The 12,372-nt window shown below is 37.9% G+C and overlaps 1 protein-coding gene across 10 annotated transcripts in view; it reads left to right on the forward strand.

Annotated features, from left to right (window-relative positions):
- Positions 1-12,372, forward strand: part of MEF2C (myocyte enhancer factor 2C) — a 190,772-nt gene that overhangs the window by 172,175 nt on the left and 6,225 nt on the right. For all 10 annotated transcript variants that reach the window (XM_083355897.1, XM_083355905.1, XM_083355898.1 and 7 more), the window contains 2 exons: positions 6,669-6,798; positions 8,108-8,243. In XM_083355897.1, coding sequence (XP_083212023.1) covers positions 6,669-6,798; positions 8,108-8,243 — 266 coding nt within the window. The remainder of the gene's footprint in view (positions 1-6,668; positions 6,799-8,107; positions 8,244-12,372) is intronic.

Here is a 12,372-nt window from a genome sequence, read left to right on the forward strand (position 1 = left end):
GTGGCCAGAAGCTTGTATGTATTTTTATTAGTGGTGGTGGGGAACCTGATGTAAGTGATACCTGCCACTTAAATAGAGGCAACTTAAAATCACATGCAATAAATGAATTAAATTCATAAAAATATTGTTAAGTGTTTTCAAATACAGTATTTATTTTTTTTGTAACATTTAGGAATAGAATAGAGCTGGAAGGGATCTTGGAGGTCTTCTACTCCAGCCCCTTGCTCAAGCAGGAGAACCTATACCAACTCAGACAAGTGACTATCTAGCCTCCTTTTAAAAATCTCCAGTGATGGAGTGCCCACGATTCTGAAAGCAAACTATTCCACTGGTTAATTGTCCTCACTGTCAGGAAGTTCCTCCTTAATTCCAGGTTGCTTCTCTCTTTGATCAGTTTCCAACTGAAGTAGCCGAAGGACCACTCGGGACGACAGGCTAGTAACAACAGATTTATTTAAGAGCAAAGGCAAACATAGAATAACTTGTCCGGCTTTTATAGCCGGCAGCTGGTAGTGAGGACCAATCAGCGGTGTTCATTTTGGCGCCCTGTCAGGCAGGGACCAATCCGCGTCGTCTTTTGTTGACAGCTCCGGCTTCCGCGTGTCTTGGTGTTTTGACAGCCGCGAGCTGTCAGTGGTTGCGCCTGCGCTGTACGGTGGACGCTTTGACAGCTCAGGCTTCTTCGTAGTCCGGCGTTTGACAGCCGCGAGCTGTCAGTGGTGGCGCCTGCGCGGTGCGGGGAACTTTGACAGCTGTCAAAGTTCCCGCGTGTTTTCTTGTCAGGCTGCTTTTAGTTTATACGCTTGCTGCTGCCGTATTATTTGAACAGTTAACATATATACATCTCTCTCAGGGGATTGTTTACATATATAACACACCAACCATTGTTTCTTGTCCTGCCCTCTGGTGCTTTGGTGAATAACGTGACCCCCTCTTCTTTGTGGCAGCCCCTCAAATACTGGAATACTGCTATCATGTCTCCCCTGTTTCTTCTTTTCTTTAGACTAGTCAAACCCAAGTCCTGCAGCTGTTCTTTGTATGTTTTAGTCTCCAGGCCTTTGATCATCTTAGTTGTTCTTCTCTGAATTTTTTCCCAAACTCTCAACATCTTTCTTGTGATAAGGTGACCAAAATTGGCTGCAGTATTCCAGGTGTAGTCTTACTAGGATTTTATAAAGCGATACTAATACCTCACGTGAGCTTGATTCTATGCCTCTGTTTATACAACCCAGGATTGTATTAGGTTTTTTGGCTGCTGCTGCACACTGCTGGTTCATGGTTAAGTGATCGTCCACTAGGACTCCAAGGTCCCTCTCACAGTTACTGTTTTTAAGCCAGGTCTTGCCCAATCTGTACTTGTACCTTTGATTTTTCCTGTCTAAATGTAAAACTTTGTTTTTCTTCACACTGAAACTCATTTTGTTGGATAGGGCCCATTGTTCAAGTTTGTTAAGATCTTTTTGGATCCTTAGTTGGTTTTCTGAGGTATTGGCTATTCCTGCCAGCTTGGTGTCATCTGCAAATTTGATGAGTTCCCCTTCAATTCCCTCATCTAAGTCATTGATGAAGATAATGAAGAGTACTGGGCCTAGGACGGAACCTTGTGGTACCCCACTGCTTACTTCTCTCCATGTGGATATAGTGCTGTTGAGGACTACTTGTTGAGTTAGGTTTGCCAGCCAGCTACAGATCTATCTGGTGGTGATGTTGTCTATTTCACCTTTTTCTAGCTTACTAAGGAGTAGATTGTGGTCTACTTTATCAAATGCCTCACTGAAATCTAAGTATACTACGTGCACAGTATTTCACTGGTCCATTATTTTAATCACTTTGTCGAAGAATGAAATAAGATTGGTTGGGCATGATTTGCTTTTAACAAACCTGTGCTGACTACTAGTTATAACTTTGTTTGCTTCTAGTTGTTCGCAGATCTGTTTTTGAATTATCTTTTCTAGGATCTTCCCAAGTATTGATGTTAAACTGATTGGTCTATAGTTTCCTTGGTCGGTTTTTTTCCCTTTCTTGAAGATGGGAACCACATCAGCCCTTTCCCAATCCTCAGGTACTTCCCCGGTGCTCCAGGATTTTTGAAAGATGTGGTGCAATGGTTCTGAGATAACATCTACCAGCTCCTTCAGAACTCTGGGATGTAATCTGTCAGGCCCCAGTGATTTATATTCATCAAGGTCAGATAGGTGTTGTCTTACCATTTTCTTGCTTATTTTAATTTTTGTTTCTAATTTGTCTTTTGCAGTGGCTTTTTTTGGTATGTTGGGCTATGGTTTCTTTTTGTTTGAAGACTGATGCAAAGAATGAGTTAAGCAGCTCTGCTTTCTCCCTGTTGCCTGCTTTTTCCTTGCCATCTTCTCTCTTTAGCGGGCCTACAGTTTCCTTGACTTTTTTCTTGTTGATAATATGTTGGAAGAAACATTTTTTTATCCATAATTTCTGTTACAAGTCTTTGTTCATTCTGAGCCTTTGCTTTCCTGACTTCATCTTTACATGTTCTGGCTGTCTGCTAATAATCGGCCTTAGTTATGTGTCCTTCTTTCTATTTTTTGTATTTGTCGTTTTTGTCTTTCAGTTTGTCAGAGACGTCTTTGTGCAGCCATGCTGGTTTCTTCTTGAATTTCTTGTTTTTCTTTTTGGGTGTATTGTGCTGGTCTGGGTTTTTATGATCACATTTAGAAAGTTTCCCATGCTTCTTGGGTTGTTTTCCACTTTAGGATTTTCATCCATGGGATCTTTCCTAGGTTCTCTCTGAGTTTGTTAAAGTCAGCTCTTTTGAAGTTCAAGACACTGGTTGGATTGTTTTCTGTTGCTAATGTTTGTGTTATATTAAATTCCAGTATAACACGGTCACTTTCACCCCAGGTTCCAGCAACTTCAACTCCCTCTGTCACTTCTTCTCTATTAGTTAGAATTAAGTCCAGTATGGCTTTACATCTAGTTCTGTCCTCCACCTTTTGGGTGACAAAAAGTTGTTGGCTAGGTTGGTTAGGAATCTGTTTGATCTAGCGCTCACTGCAGAGTTTGTCTCCCAGTTGATATTGAGCCTTGGTGGAGCAGTGGGCTAATGCCTCCTTAAGTAACACCAGCTGTCTGCAATTAGTGCAGGTTCGCATCCCACCAGGCTCAAGGTTGACTCAGCCTTCCATCCTTCCGAGGTAGGTAAAATGAGGACCCAGATTGTTGGGGGCAATTAAGCTGACTTTGTAATAATGCCGCTTGGGGTATGTGTGAAAGCCCTAATAAGCAGGCATATACATAGAATGAAGGCTACTGCTAAGCTTGTAAGCCGCCCTGAGTCTTCGGAGAAGGGCGGGATATAAATGGAATTAAAATAAATAAATAAATAAATATCTGGGTAGTTGAAGTCTCCCATTATTATTGTGGCATGCTTCCTACATACATTTGTTAACTGGTTGGCAAAGAGTTCATCTATTTCTTCAGCTTGGTTGGGTGTTCTGTAATATACACCTATGCTAATGTCACTTTTTTCTCTTTTATATTGACCCATATGCAATCTGGAGAGATTTTATCTTTGATCATGTATGTTTCTGTAGATATGTAGTGTTCTCTTACATATAGAGCAACTCCTCCTCCTCTTTTTGTAGACCTGTTTCTTTTGAACAGTTTGTATCCATCCATCAGTCCATTCCATTCATGGGTTTCATCCCACCAGGTTTCTGTAATACCAACTATGTCATACCCTCCCTCATGTACTATTGCTTCTAGTTCACCCTGTTTGTTCCCCAAGCTTTGAGCATTTGTATATAAGCATTTAAGGCTTTTGTGCCTTAATTGTTACTTTGCTGGTTGCTCCTCCTGTTCTCAAGAGCTGCCCATTTTATATAAAATTTCAGCTTGTTCCTAGGAGGAAGGCAACCATTTATAATACTCTGAATCAGGGAACAAACAAAAGCTTCAATTCCTCGTAAACTTAATTAGGATTTGTCTCCTTGAATTCAGTAAGGCTTGGTGCAGATAAGACAGAAATGAATTTTACAAGAATTGTATCTTGACAAAAATCAAAATAAAGCACTAGTCTGAATCTGGAATTTATGTTCAAATGATAATTTATTTATTTATTTATTTATTTTATTAAACTTATATACCGCCCTTCTCCCGTAGTACTCAGGGCGGTTCACAAGGTTTTTTTAAAACAATGCAACAAGTTACAAAAATTAAAAACAATTAAAATAATTACACTAACCTTGAAATATAACCCAACTACAATTAAAAATACAATTAAAACCCCAGTTAATACTCTCAGTCTAGGCCAGAAAGCTTGAAGAGCCAGGTCTTCAGGTCCCGGCGGAATGAGCGAAGGTATACTTTTATACCATTTTGATTTGTGACTGCTACTACTGTAGCCAGTTTGTTTTCAATTATATTTTAAAAGGTGTTGTTCTCTGTGATTTCAAAGTTTCTTTTATTACTGTATATAGCATTTTAAAGCTATGCTTTGACACATCATACACAAACAGTAATTTACATTTTGAGACACAAGCCAACACTAAAGAAGTGTATCTTTACTTCTGCAACTCTGAAGTCCAAAAGTTACATCTTACAACAATTATAAACAGCATTTTGATTAAAACCTTGCTTCATTACTAATGTTTATCATGCCCTGTCCATACACATTAAAAAGCTACAGTATCCCTGAGTTTTCTCAAGTGTATTAAGCCTGTATCTTTCATTATATTCTATGGAATCATATAAGACGTTAATTTCCCATGTAATCCTTAAAAGGAAAACTATTTGAAAAACAAATCTGATAAGAAATGCAAAGTAATGCTAAGGATACTGCTCTACCTAAATCAAATTGACAACTATTTTAAATAGTTCTGTAGTAAACTACTAGCCTGATACATTTACATTCGCTCCTTCCGACGTGACCTAAAAACATATTTATTTGAACAAGCCGGCCTGGTCTGATGGGTTTGGGGTTTTTTTAACGTTTTGTAATTTATTAAATTGGGCTATTGTATTTAATATCTTTTTAATTTTTATATATTGTATTTTATTGTATTGCCCTGTACACCGCCCTGAGTCCTTCGGGAGAAGGGCAGTATAAAAATTAAATTAAATTAAATAAAAAATAAGAATGTATCCACTTTGTGGTTTCCACTTGGATAAAACCCATTGGTGCAACTATCTCTTCTTGAAGGAATAGGATAAGGTGAACTGCTTGTGTGGCTGACCTTTAGAAAACATCTCTATCAAATGTTTTATTTCTAGAACATCTAAACTACTAATACTTTCCAAGAGGTCATCTGATTGGCAAGATATTTTACAACAATGATGTCATTGAGTAGGAGTTGCAGTTGAGGTCAGGATTAGGAAGGCAAAAACATGGGTGTATTACCCTTAGATTAATCTTCATCTCTAAGAAAAAAAGGAAGAAACTAACCAGGACTATATGTCCTAAACATAGGAATTTAAATAATGTTTAATGAGAATATAGTATGCATAATTAGCTTGATAGCCAATTCTACTGTGCATTATTGCGAAGCTATGCCTTCTTGCATTGGAAGCAGAAGACTTTAGAATATTTGCTTTTGCTAATTATTCATCCTCCTCTCTCATGCTATCAGTCTGAGGATGTTGATCTGCTTTTGGTAAGTGGGAATAATGTTTATTGAAGACATGCAGAAACAATTCATTTGCTTTTCCCTACTGAGTTGGCAGTTGAAATATAGGAAGCTTTCTCAGATTATAACCTTTTCTTCAAAAACAAATTTAAGTCTCTCCCATCTATCTTCTAATGTTTAAAAGTGTTGTATTTAACCACTGTAAAACAACAATTTTATAAAGGTTGGATTTAGTGTTCTTCCAGTATTGTCACCTTTGAATGCCCAAACTTTTTAATGTTTCCGTCAAATGCCCTATTCCTTTAAATTTCCAATCTTGATTTGTACATTTTAGAGCCCCACAATAAGAAAATGCAGGGTAAAGATATATTTAATAGTATCTTTCATATAAGTTTCAGCATTTTTAAGAATAAAGTGACCATAGCACCATCTGCTGGAGAAAATAGAACATGCAGCATTGCATATTCATCATCTAGCTTGCCTATTTTAAGCATAGCCAGCCAGTTCACCTAAGGAGGTCTGTATATGTTAGCAGGCTTCTGCACATGTCCCAAATTGTAACAGAAACCATAGAGAAGTCGAACATACATGTATATGGGCATATCAATAGGTTGTTTTCAACAGCTAATTTTCTATTACCATCTGGCACAACTCATCCTACTTCAATACTTTTTTAAGCATCCTTGGAAATGAACTGGGATGAAGGAGTAGCATAATATTTTTAGTTATATTTTTCAGGCAATTTTTCAAACTTAAATGATTACATGTTAAATATTCTTATCCTCCTAGTCTGACTGCTACTAATGTATATGTGGGGGGAGGAGAAAAATCTTATATGTTTGGTAACCTAGGAGATTCTGATTTAATGAGTTACTATGGTGACAACTGCTCTCTTGAAAAAATGATAAATCATGGGATTGGCAGAGTTCATAAAAGCAACATGATAAATGATTAATGTAGTGAAATCTGTATGCAATTTTGTACCATAGGAACAATTCCAATCTCTAAATATATTTTGTTTCAAATGTTTCCCATCCTTCCATTAATATGTTTATTTTACTCATTTAAAAGAATCAAAGGATAAATAACTCTCAGTCTGCTCAGTCATTGGCTACTCCGGTGGTTTCCGTGGCAACTCCTACTTTACCAGGGCAAGGGATGGGAGGATACCCATCAGCCATTTCAACAACATATGGTACCGGTAAGTTTCCACAGAATTCTGAGCCTTATAGATTAAATAGAAAAAAGCCAGATACTCACATGCAGAAAAGCCCAAGCAGTTGTGAATTTGATGCTTGTGGTAATATGAAATGAAACAATATGTAGAATCCTATCTCATTTTTGTTGTGTATCATAACAAGAATTACTTTTAAGTGGCTTAAGAATCACTTATTCACACTTGACAGTTGAAGAGCCACTTAAACTTCCCTTATCAGAAAATGCTTTGACATTCCCACTCTCATAATTAATTGATGCCTGCTGGCACATTATAGGGATAGTTTACCTGCACCATACACTTTTGGAAAGCCAGAAATGCTTCCATGCTTACCTGAACTGCAGACTCCAGAGTGTCTAATTTGTACACTCGTAAGGTATCCATTTGTACATCAGAAAGACTTGATAGGAAACAGTAATGAGGACAAAAAGGCATATCACTCCAGAACTTCCTATTGTATAATAAGCTGGGACTGGCAGAGCCATGAATGGCTGTACCAAATCCTTATCTGGAAGGGGAAGCCATTTTCCAGTTCAGGGTTGCCCCAAAGTTTGAAGCCCAAAGTATGTCAATTTTCTGTTGACTAGGGTTCTAAAACTCAATGTGAGCCTGCCTGGTCTGTAGGCTACATACTGTACCTTTTTTAACTTCTGTACTTACAGGCTTGAATGTATATTCAAGGTCACAGTCCATGGAAACATAGTAACTAACTAACCCCAGAGCCTAAGGTTGCTATTTCCAAGAATCCAAGGCTAATCTAATTTTGATTGCACTTTACAGTAATCTTCCTTAAAGCTCATATATTTGGCCCATATTCAATATCAAGGTGGGGAACTGTGGTCCTCCAGTAGGCACTAATCTAGAGTGCCCAGCCTCCATTGCCATGCAGGACCACGTAACTGGGAGTTGTTGCCCAGCAACATCCAAAGAGTCATAGGTTTCCCATTCCTTGCAAGTAAGCTGACATTGTAGGCTGCATTTTTTTGGTGTTGATAAATGTGTGCTAAAAATGTTACAAAACATCACAAGCTGAAAGTTCACCAGGAGCCAGAAAATCATATATTTAGCATTTATTTCCTAAGATAGTAAACTGAGTTTATGCACTTGTGTATCTATGCATGTATCCACCTATTGTGCTTTCAGTAAGTGGCGAGGAGAAGAGAATATCTTTTAATACCACAAGTTCAGTTGATGTTACAATGCCTTATTAATGGAATGTGACAGAATTTGCTTTGGAACTCTTTCTTCTTAATTTTGAAATTATTGTGTGTGTTTTTTTTTATTCTTCTATCAGAATATTCGCTAAGTAGTGCAGATTTGTCATCATTGTCTGGCTTTAACACAGCCAGTGCTCTCCACTTGGGTTCAGTAACTGGCTGGCAGCAGCAACATCTACACAACATGCCACCATCTGCCCTCAGTCAATTGGGGTAAGTCAGAATTCAAAGCATTATATTATTTTTAAAAGACCCAAGATATCTTTCCCCAATAATAATAAGAAAAATCATTATCATCATCATCTTCTTCTTCCTGTTTTTGGTTATAAAGTTTTTCCCTCCCTGTTGGAGAAACAGCCAGTCCAGTGTTTGGAGCAGAGAGCTCAGAGTTTCTAATATTCTGGAGTTGAGAAAACCTTGAATGGAACCAAAGCTATAATCTTGGCAGAATGACTGAATCCTCTTTGTCCTACAAGAAACCCAAGAGAGTTGCCTCCATCTAGCTCTGTCCTGTGTCCCTTTCTCTGTAGATAATGTTCCGTTGGTTGTCAGTAGAAAGTGATATGACGCAGGTGTAATACATAATAAATGGCAGGCCTGCAGTATGTCAGTGATAGATGCATCATGCATATGGATAGATTGCAGTGCAGCAATGGGGGAGGAGAGCAGTTTAGTGAAATCAGACAGCAAACTGTTTATGGGATTAAATTGTCTTGGCAGTGGAGTTTCAACATTAGCTGTACTAGGCCATGTTTTATTTTATTTATGGTGCTGGAGAAGACTCCTGCGAGTCCCTTGGACTGCAAGGCGATCAAACCGGTCAGTCCCAAAGGAGATCAACCCTGACTGCTCTTTAGAAGGCCAGATCCTGAAGCTAAAACTCAAATACTTTGGCCACCTAATGAGAAGGAAGGACTCACTGGAGAAGAGCCTAATGCTGGGAAAGATTGAGGGCAATAGAAGAAGGGGACGACAGAGAATGAGGTGGCTGGATGGAGTCACTGAAGCAGTAGGCGTGAGCTTAAATGGACTCCAGAAGATGGTAGAGGACAGGAAGGCCTGGAGGAACATTGTCCATGGGGTCGCGATGGGTCAAACACGACTTTGCAACTAACAACAACAACAAGAATCCCCTCTTTATTATTTTTAAAATAAGGTGGCAAACATATCCACCTTTCTCCTTCCATTTTCTCCACAACAACCCTATGAAGTTAGTTGGGCTGAAAGAGAGTGACTGGACCAATGTCACCCAGCTGGCTTTCATGTTACCGACAGAGGACAATATATGAAGCTTTGGGTGGAAGTCCTTGGTGTTCTCTGAGCTTGGCTGTATTATTATGTATTCAGCTATGTTCCATTAGGCTAGAAGTAGCTGGCCTCACCTGAACTTGGGCTGGCCAGGAAATAATCTTCCAGACCAATTTCAGCTGCCCCAAAAGCCAGAACTGCACTGTTTAAGAACAAGTTTTAGGGCTCTCTTGCAGTCATAAGTTGAGACTACCTGTACTTTACATGCAGAGGTTTTAATACCTGGCATCACTGGTGATATCAGATGACTGCAAGATCTAAAATCATGTAGATTATTTGACAGAAGATGTTTTTCCATCATTTCTTAGGAAAAGCTCACATAAATGCTAGCCTACCACTTACTTGAGCTGAGTCTAGAAATTATATCCCCAAAATTCAGACCTTGAAAGCAGATAAGCAGTTCATTTATAACTCGTATGTTTTTCCCCAATCTATTAACATAAGCTTGTTTCACTGATTGTATCATACCCTTGTAGGCACAGTGATATTAGAATTCAAAGGTTTTTACTTCTCTGCTTTTAACCAGAGCTTTAAACCATTCAGACTTTAAGACTTTACTGCACTTTGCAATACCTATCTGCTTAGTATTATCAACTGATCTACCAGCTTGACACAGACATAATCCACATTTTCTTGAGCATCATGCATTTTAGAAGAGGCACATATATTTCAGTCTCTTACATTATGATAAATTACATGTTCAAAAGTTTGCCATCAAGCAAACCTAGTGTTCGTTTTCCCAGTGAAAGGGCATGCATTCCTGCCCTCTAGTGGCAAATTCAGGAGGAAAAAATCTATAATAATTTATACCAAGCTGTTGTAAAAGCCAGAAACTCTTTATAAAAATTAAATATAAGCAAATCCAGTGTAACAAGGAAACTAGCAAAACCATAGTATTCACTTTTCCTATGATTTGAATTGCACATAGTCAAGGTTGAATGTCTTTTCTGAGATTGGAGACATGAGTGCATTACCGATATTCCTCATTTATGACCACAATTGGAATTTCCACCATAACTTAGTTTCAATTGCAAGTAGAATTGGACCTGATATTAGAACAATTTTTACATCAGTCATTAAGTGAATGACCATGGTTGTTAAGCAAATATAACTTCCCCAATAGGCATTTTCTGCGAGCAAAAAACGCAAAAAATGTTGCGAATTTTGATCACATAACTGCAGGACATTTCAATTGGTAATAATTGTGGGTAGGTTGCCAAACACCACAATTGTGATCACACAACCATGGGAATTGTGTGACAGTCATAAGTATATATACAGATCATAACTCATTTTTTTCAAGGCTATCATAACTTTGAATATATTGTTAAATGAACAATATAAGTTGAGGACTATTTGTAATAAAAGGCTTTTGTGTGCCTATTTAGTGAGATGCCTTCCTTTTAGGATGCCCTGAAAGCAGTAGCTCAGCCCTATTTAAATTAAATATGCTGCCATTGACTTCAGTGAGAAGTGGATTATTTTGTATGTAATGCTTAGGTGGAAATTGTATTACTGTGAAAGCTCTATGAAATATTTCCTATAATCTTCATAATAATATTCTTTGTGCATTAATATTAGTGTTTTAAAAATACGTTACAAATAGAAAATGCCCCACCTAAGCAGTTAAAGGGAACAAATTGTTTTCAGTTGAGCACCATAACATAAACAGATTATTTCACAAAGAAAGCAAGGTTCATAATTAAATGCTAAACCAATAGCAAACTTTCATAGATTTGGCACACACTATCATCTATTTCTAGCTCAGTCATAAAATACCTACCCTGATTTTACCTGTACATTATTCTATAAATATTTATGCTACATTTGTCAGAAATTGACTCTCAACTGGGGGAAGAAAAAAAAGAAAATTTCACTTGGCAATTCCTTCTGTCAATCTTGTAAATCTGTTTTAATCTGAAATTAAATAACAGTTAGTCAGGCTGCAAGAAAAGAAAACACTTCTTTTAATTCTGCTCTGTCCAGTTTAGTATGTAAGCTGGATCTTAGGAGTATGCATTTTTACTTTTTTAGAAATCAAGAAAACTGTGTATGAGAGACCTTATTTTTATAGTTAGTGCTTCTAGTTTCCACATTGAATAAAGGTATTCATTACACACCAAATTGAACTAATTTCCAATAGTTAACAGATCCCAACTATAGACAGTGGGTTAACTTCAGGTATTGCCAAGAATGTAAAATCAAGACAATTCTGCCCTTTGGCCTGCTTTTCACACAACTGCAACTGTATGGCCAATATGCTTGTCTATTCCTTTAGAGAAAATAACTGCACCAATTTTGACAAAATCAGCTGAATGCAGGGCAGATGAAAGCAATTACGGATACAGCATTTCTCTTCCTCTTTGTTGACTAACAATAGCCATTCATTATTAAACATTGTGACAATTAATGATAAAAACATTGCCACATCATTCCAAGGACAGATATATAGCATTGCTTTGCATTTCTGCAGAGTTTAGAAAACAGTTGGCTGCAGTCCTTCACTTTGTGCTCAGCCACAAAGATTTTAGAAGGCTAGGCCTGAGCACGTCAGCTTTCCAGTCTTTCAAAATGTGCAGCTCCAGTGCTCAAGTGACGTATCTCCTTCATGCCATACCCTTTCATCCCTCTGAAACATTCAATCTGCCATGTCATCTCTGAGTGACATACAACTTCCATGCGCAATCAACTAGTATCCACAAAGTCATTGCCATTAGTACAGCTATTAGCACAATTTGAACAACTTATATTGATTCAGGATTTATCCACCTGGTGGCTGGAGAATTTTGGGAGATGAAATTTCCACATCTTAACATTGCTGAGATTGAAAAACACTGATTTAAATAATTATATTGAAAATAGCCATGTTCAAGTATCGCCTTCCCCCCCCCCCTCATTTCATCAACCTACAGCTTAACAAACCACTTTTATCTGTTTGGCCATCAAAAAAATCCCTCTTAGTTCTAATTTCCTCATTGCCAAAAGAGGAGAGAAGGGGAAAATACAGGAGGCAATAAGCAAACAGATAACTTGG

The sequence above is a fragment of the Vipera ursinii genome (assembly GCF_947247035.1).
Source record: "Vipera ursinii genome assembly, chromosome: 2".
Taxonomy (NCBI): Eukaryota; Metazoa; Chordata; class Lepidosauria; order Squamata; family Viperidae; genus Vipera; species Vipera ursinii.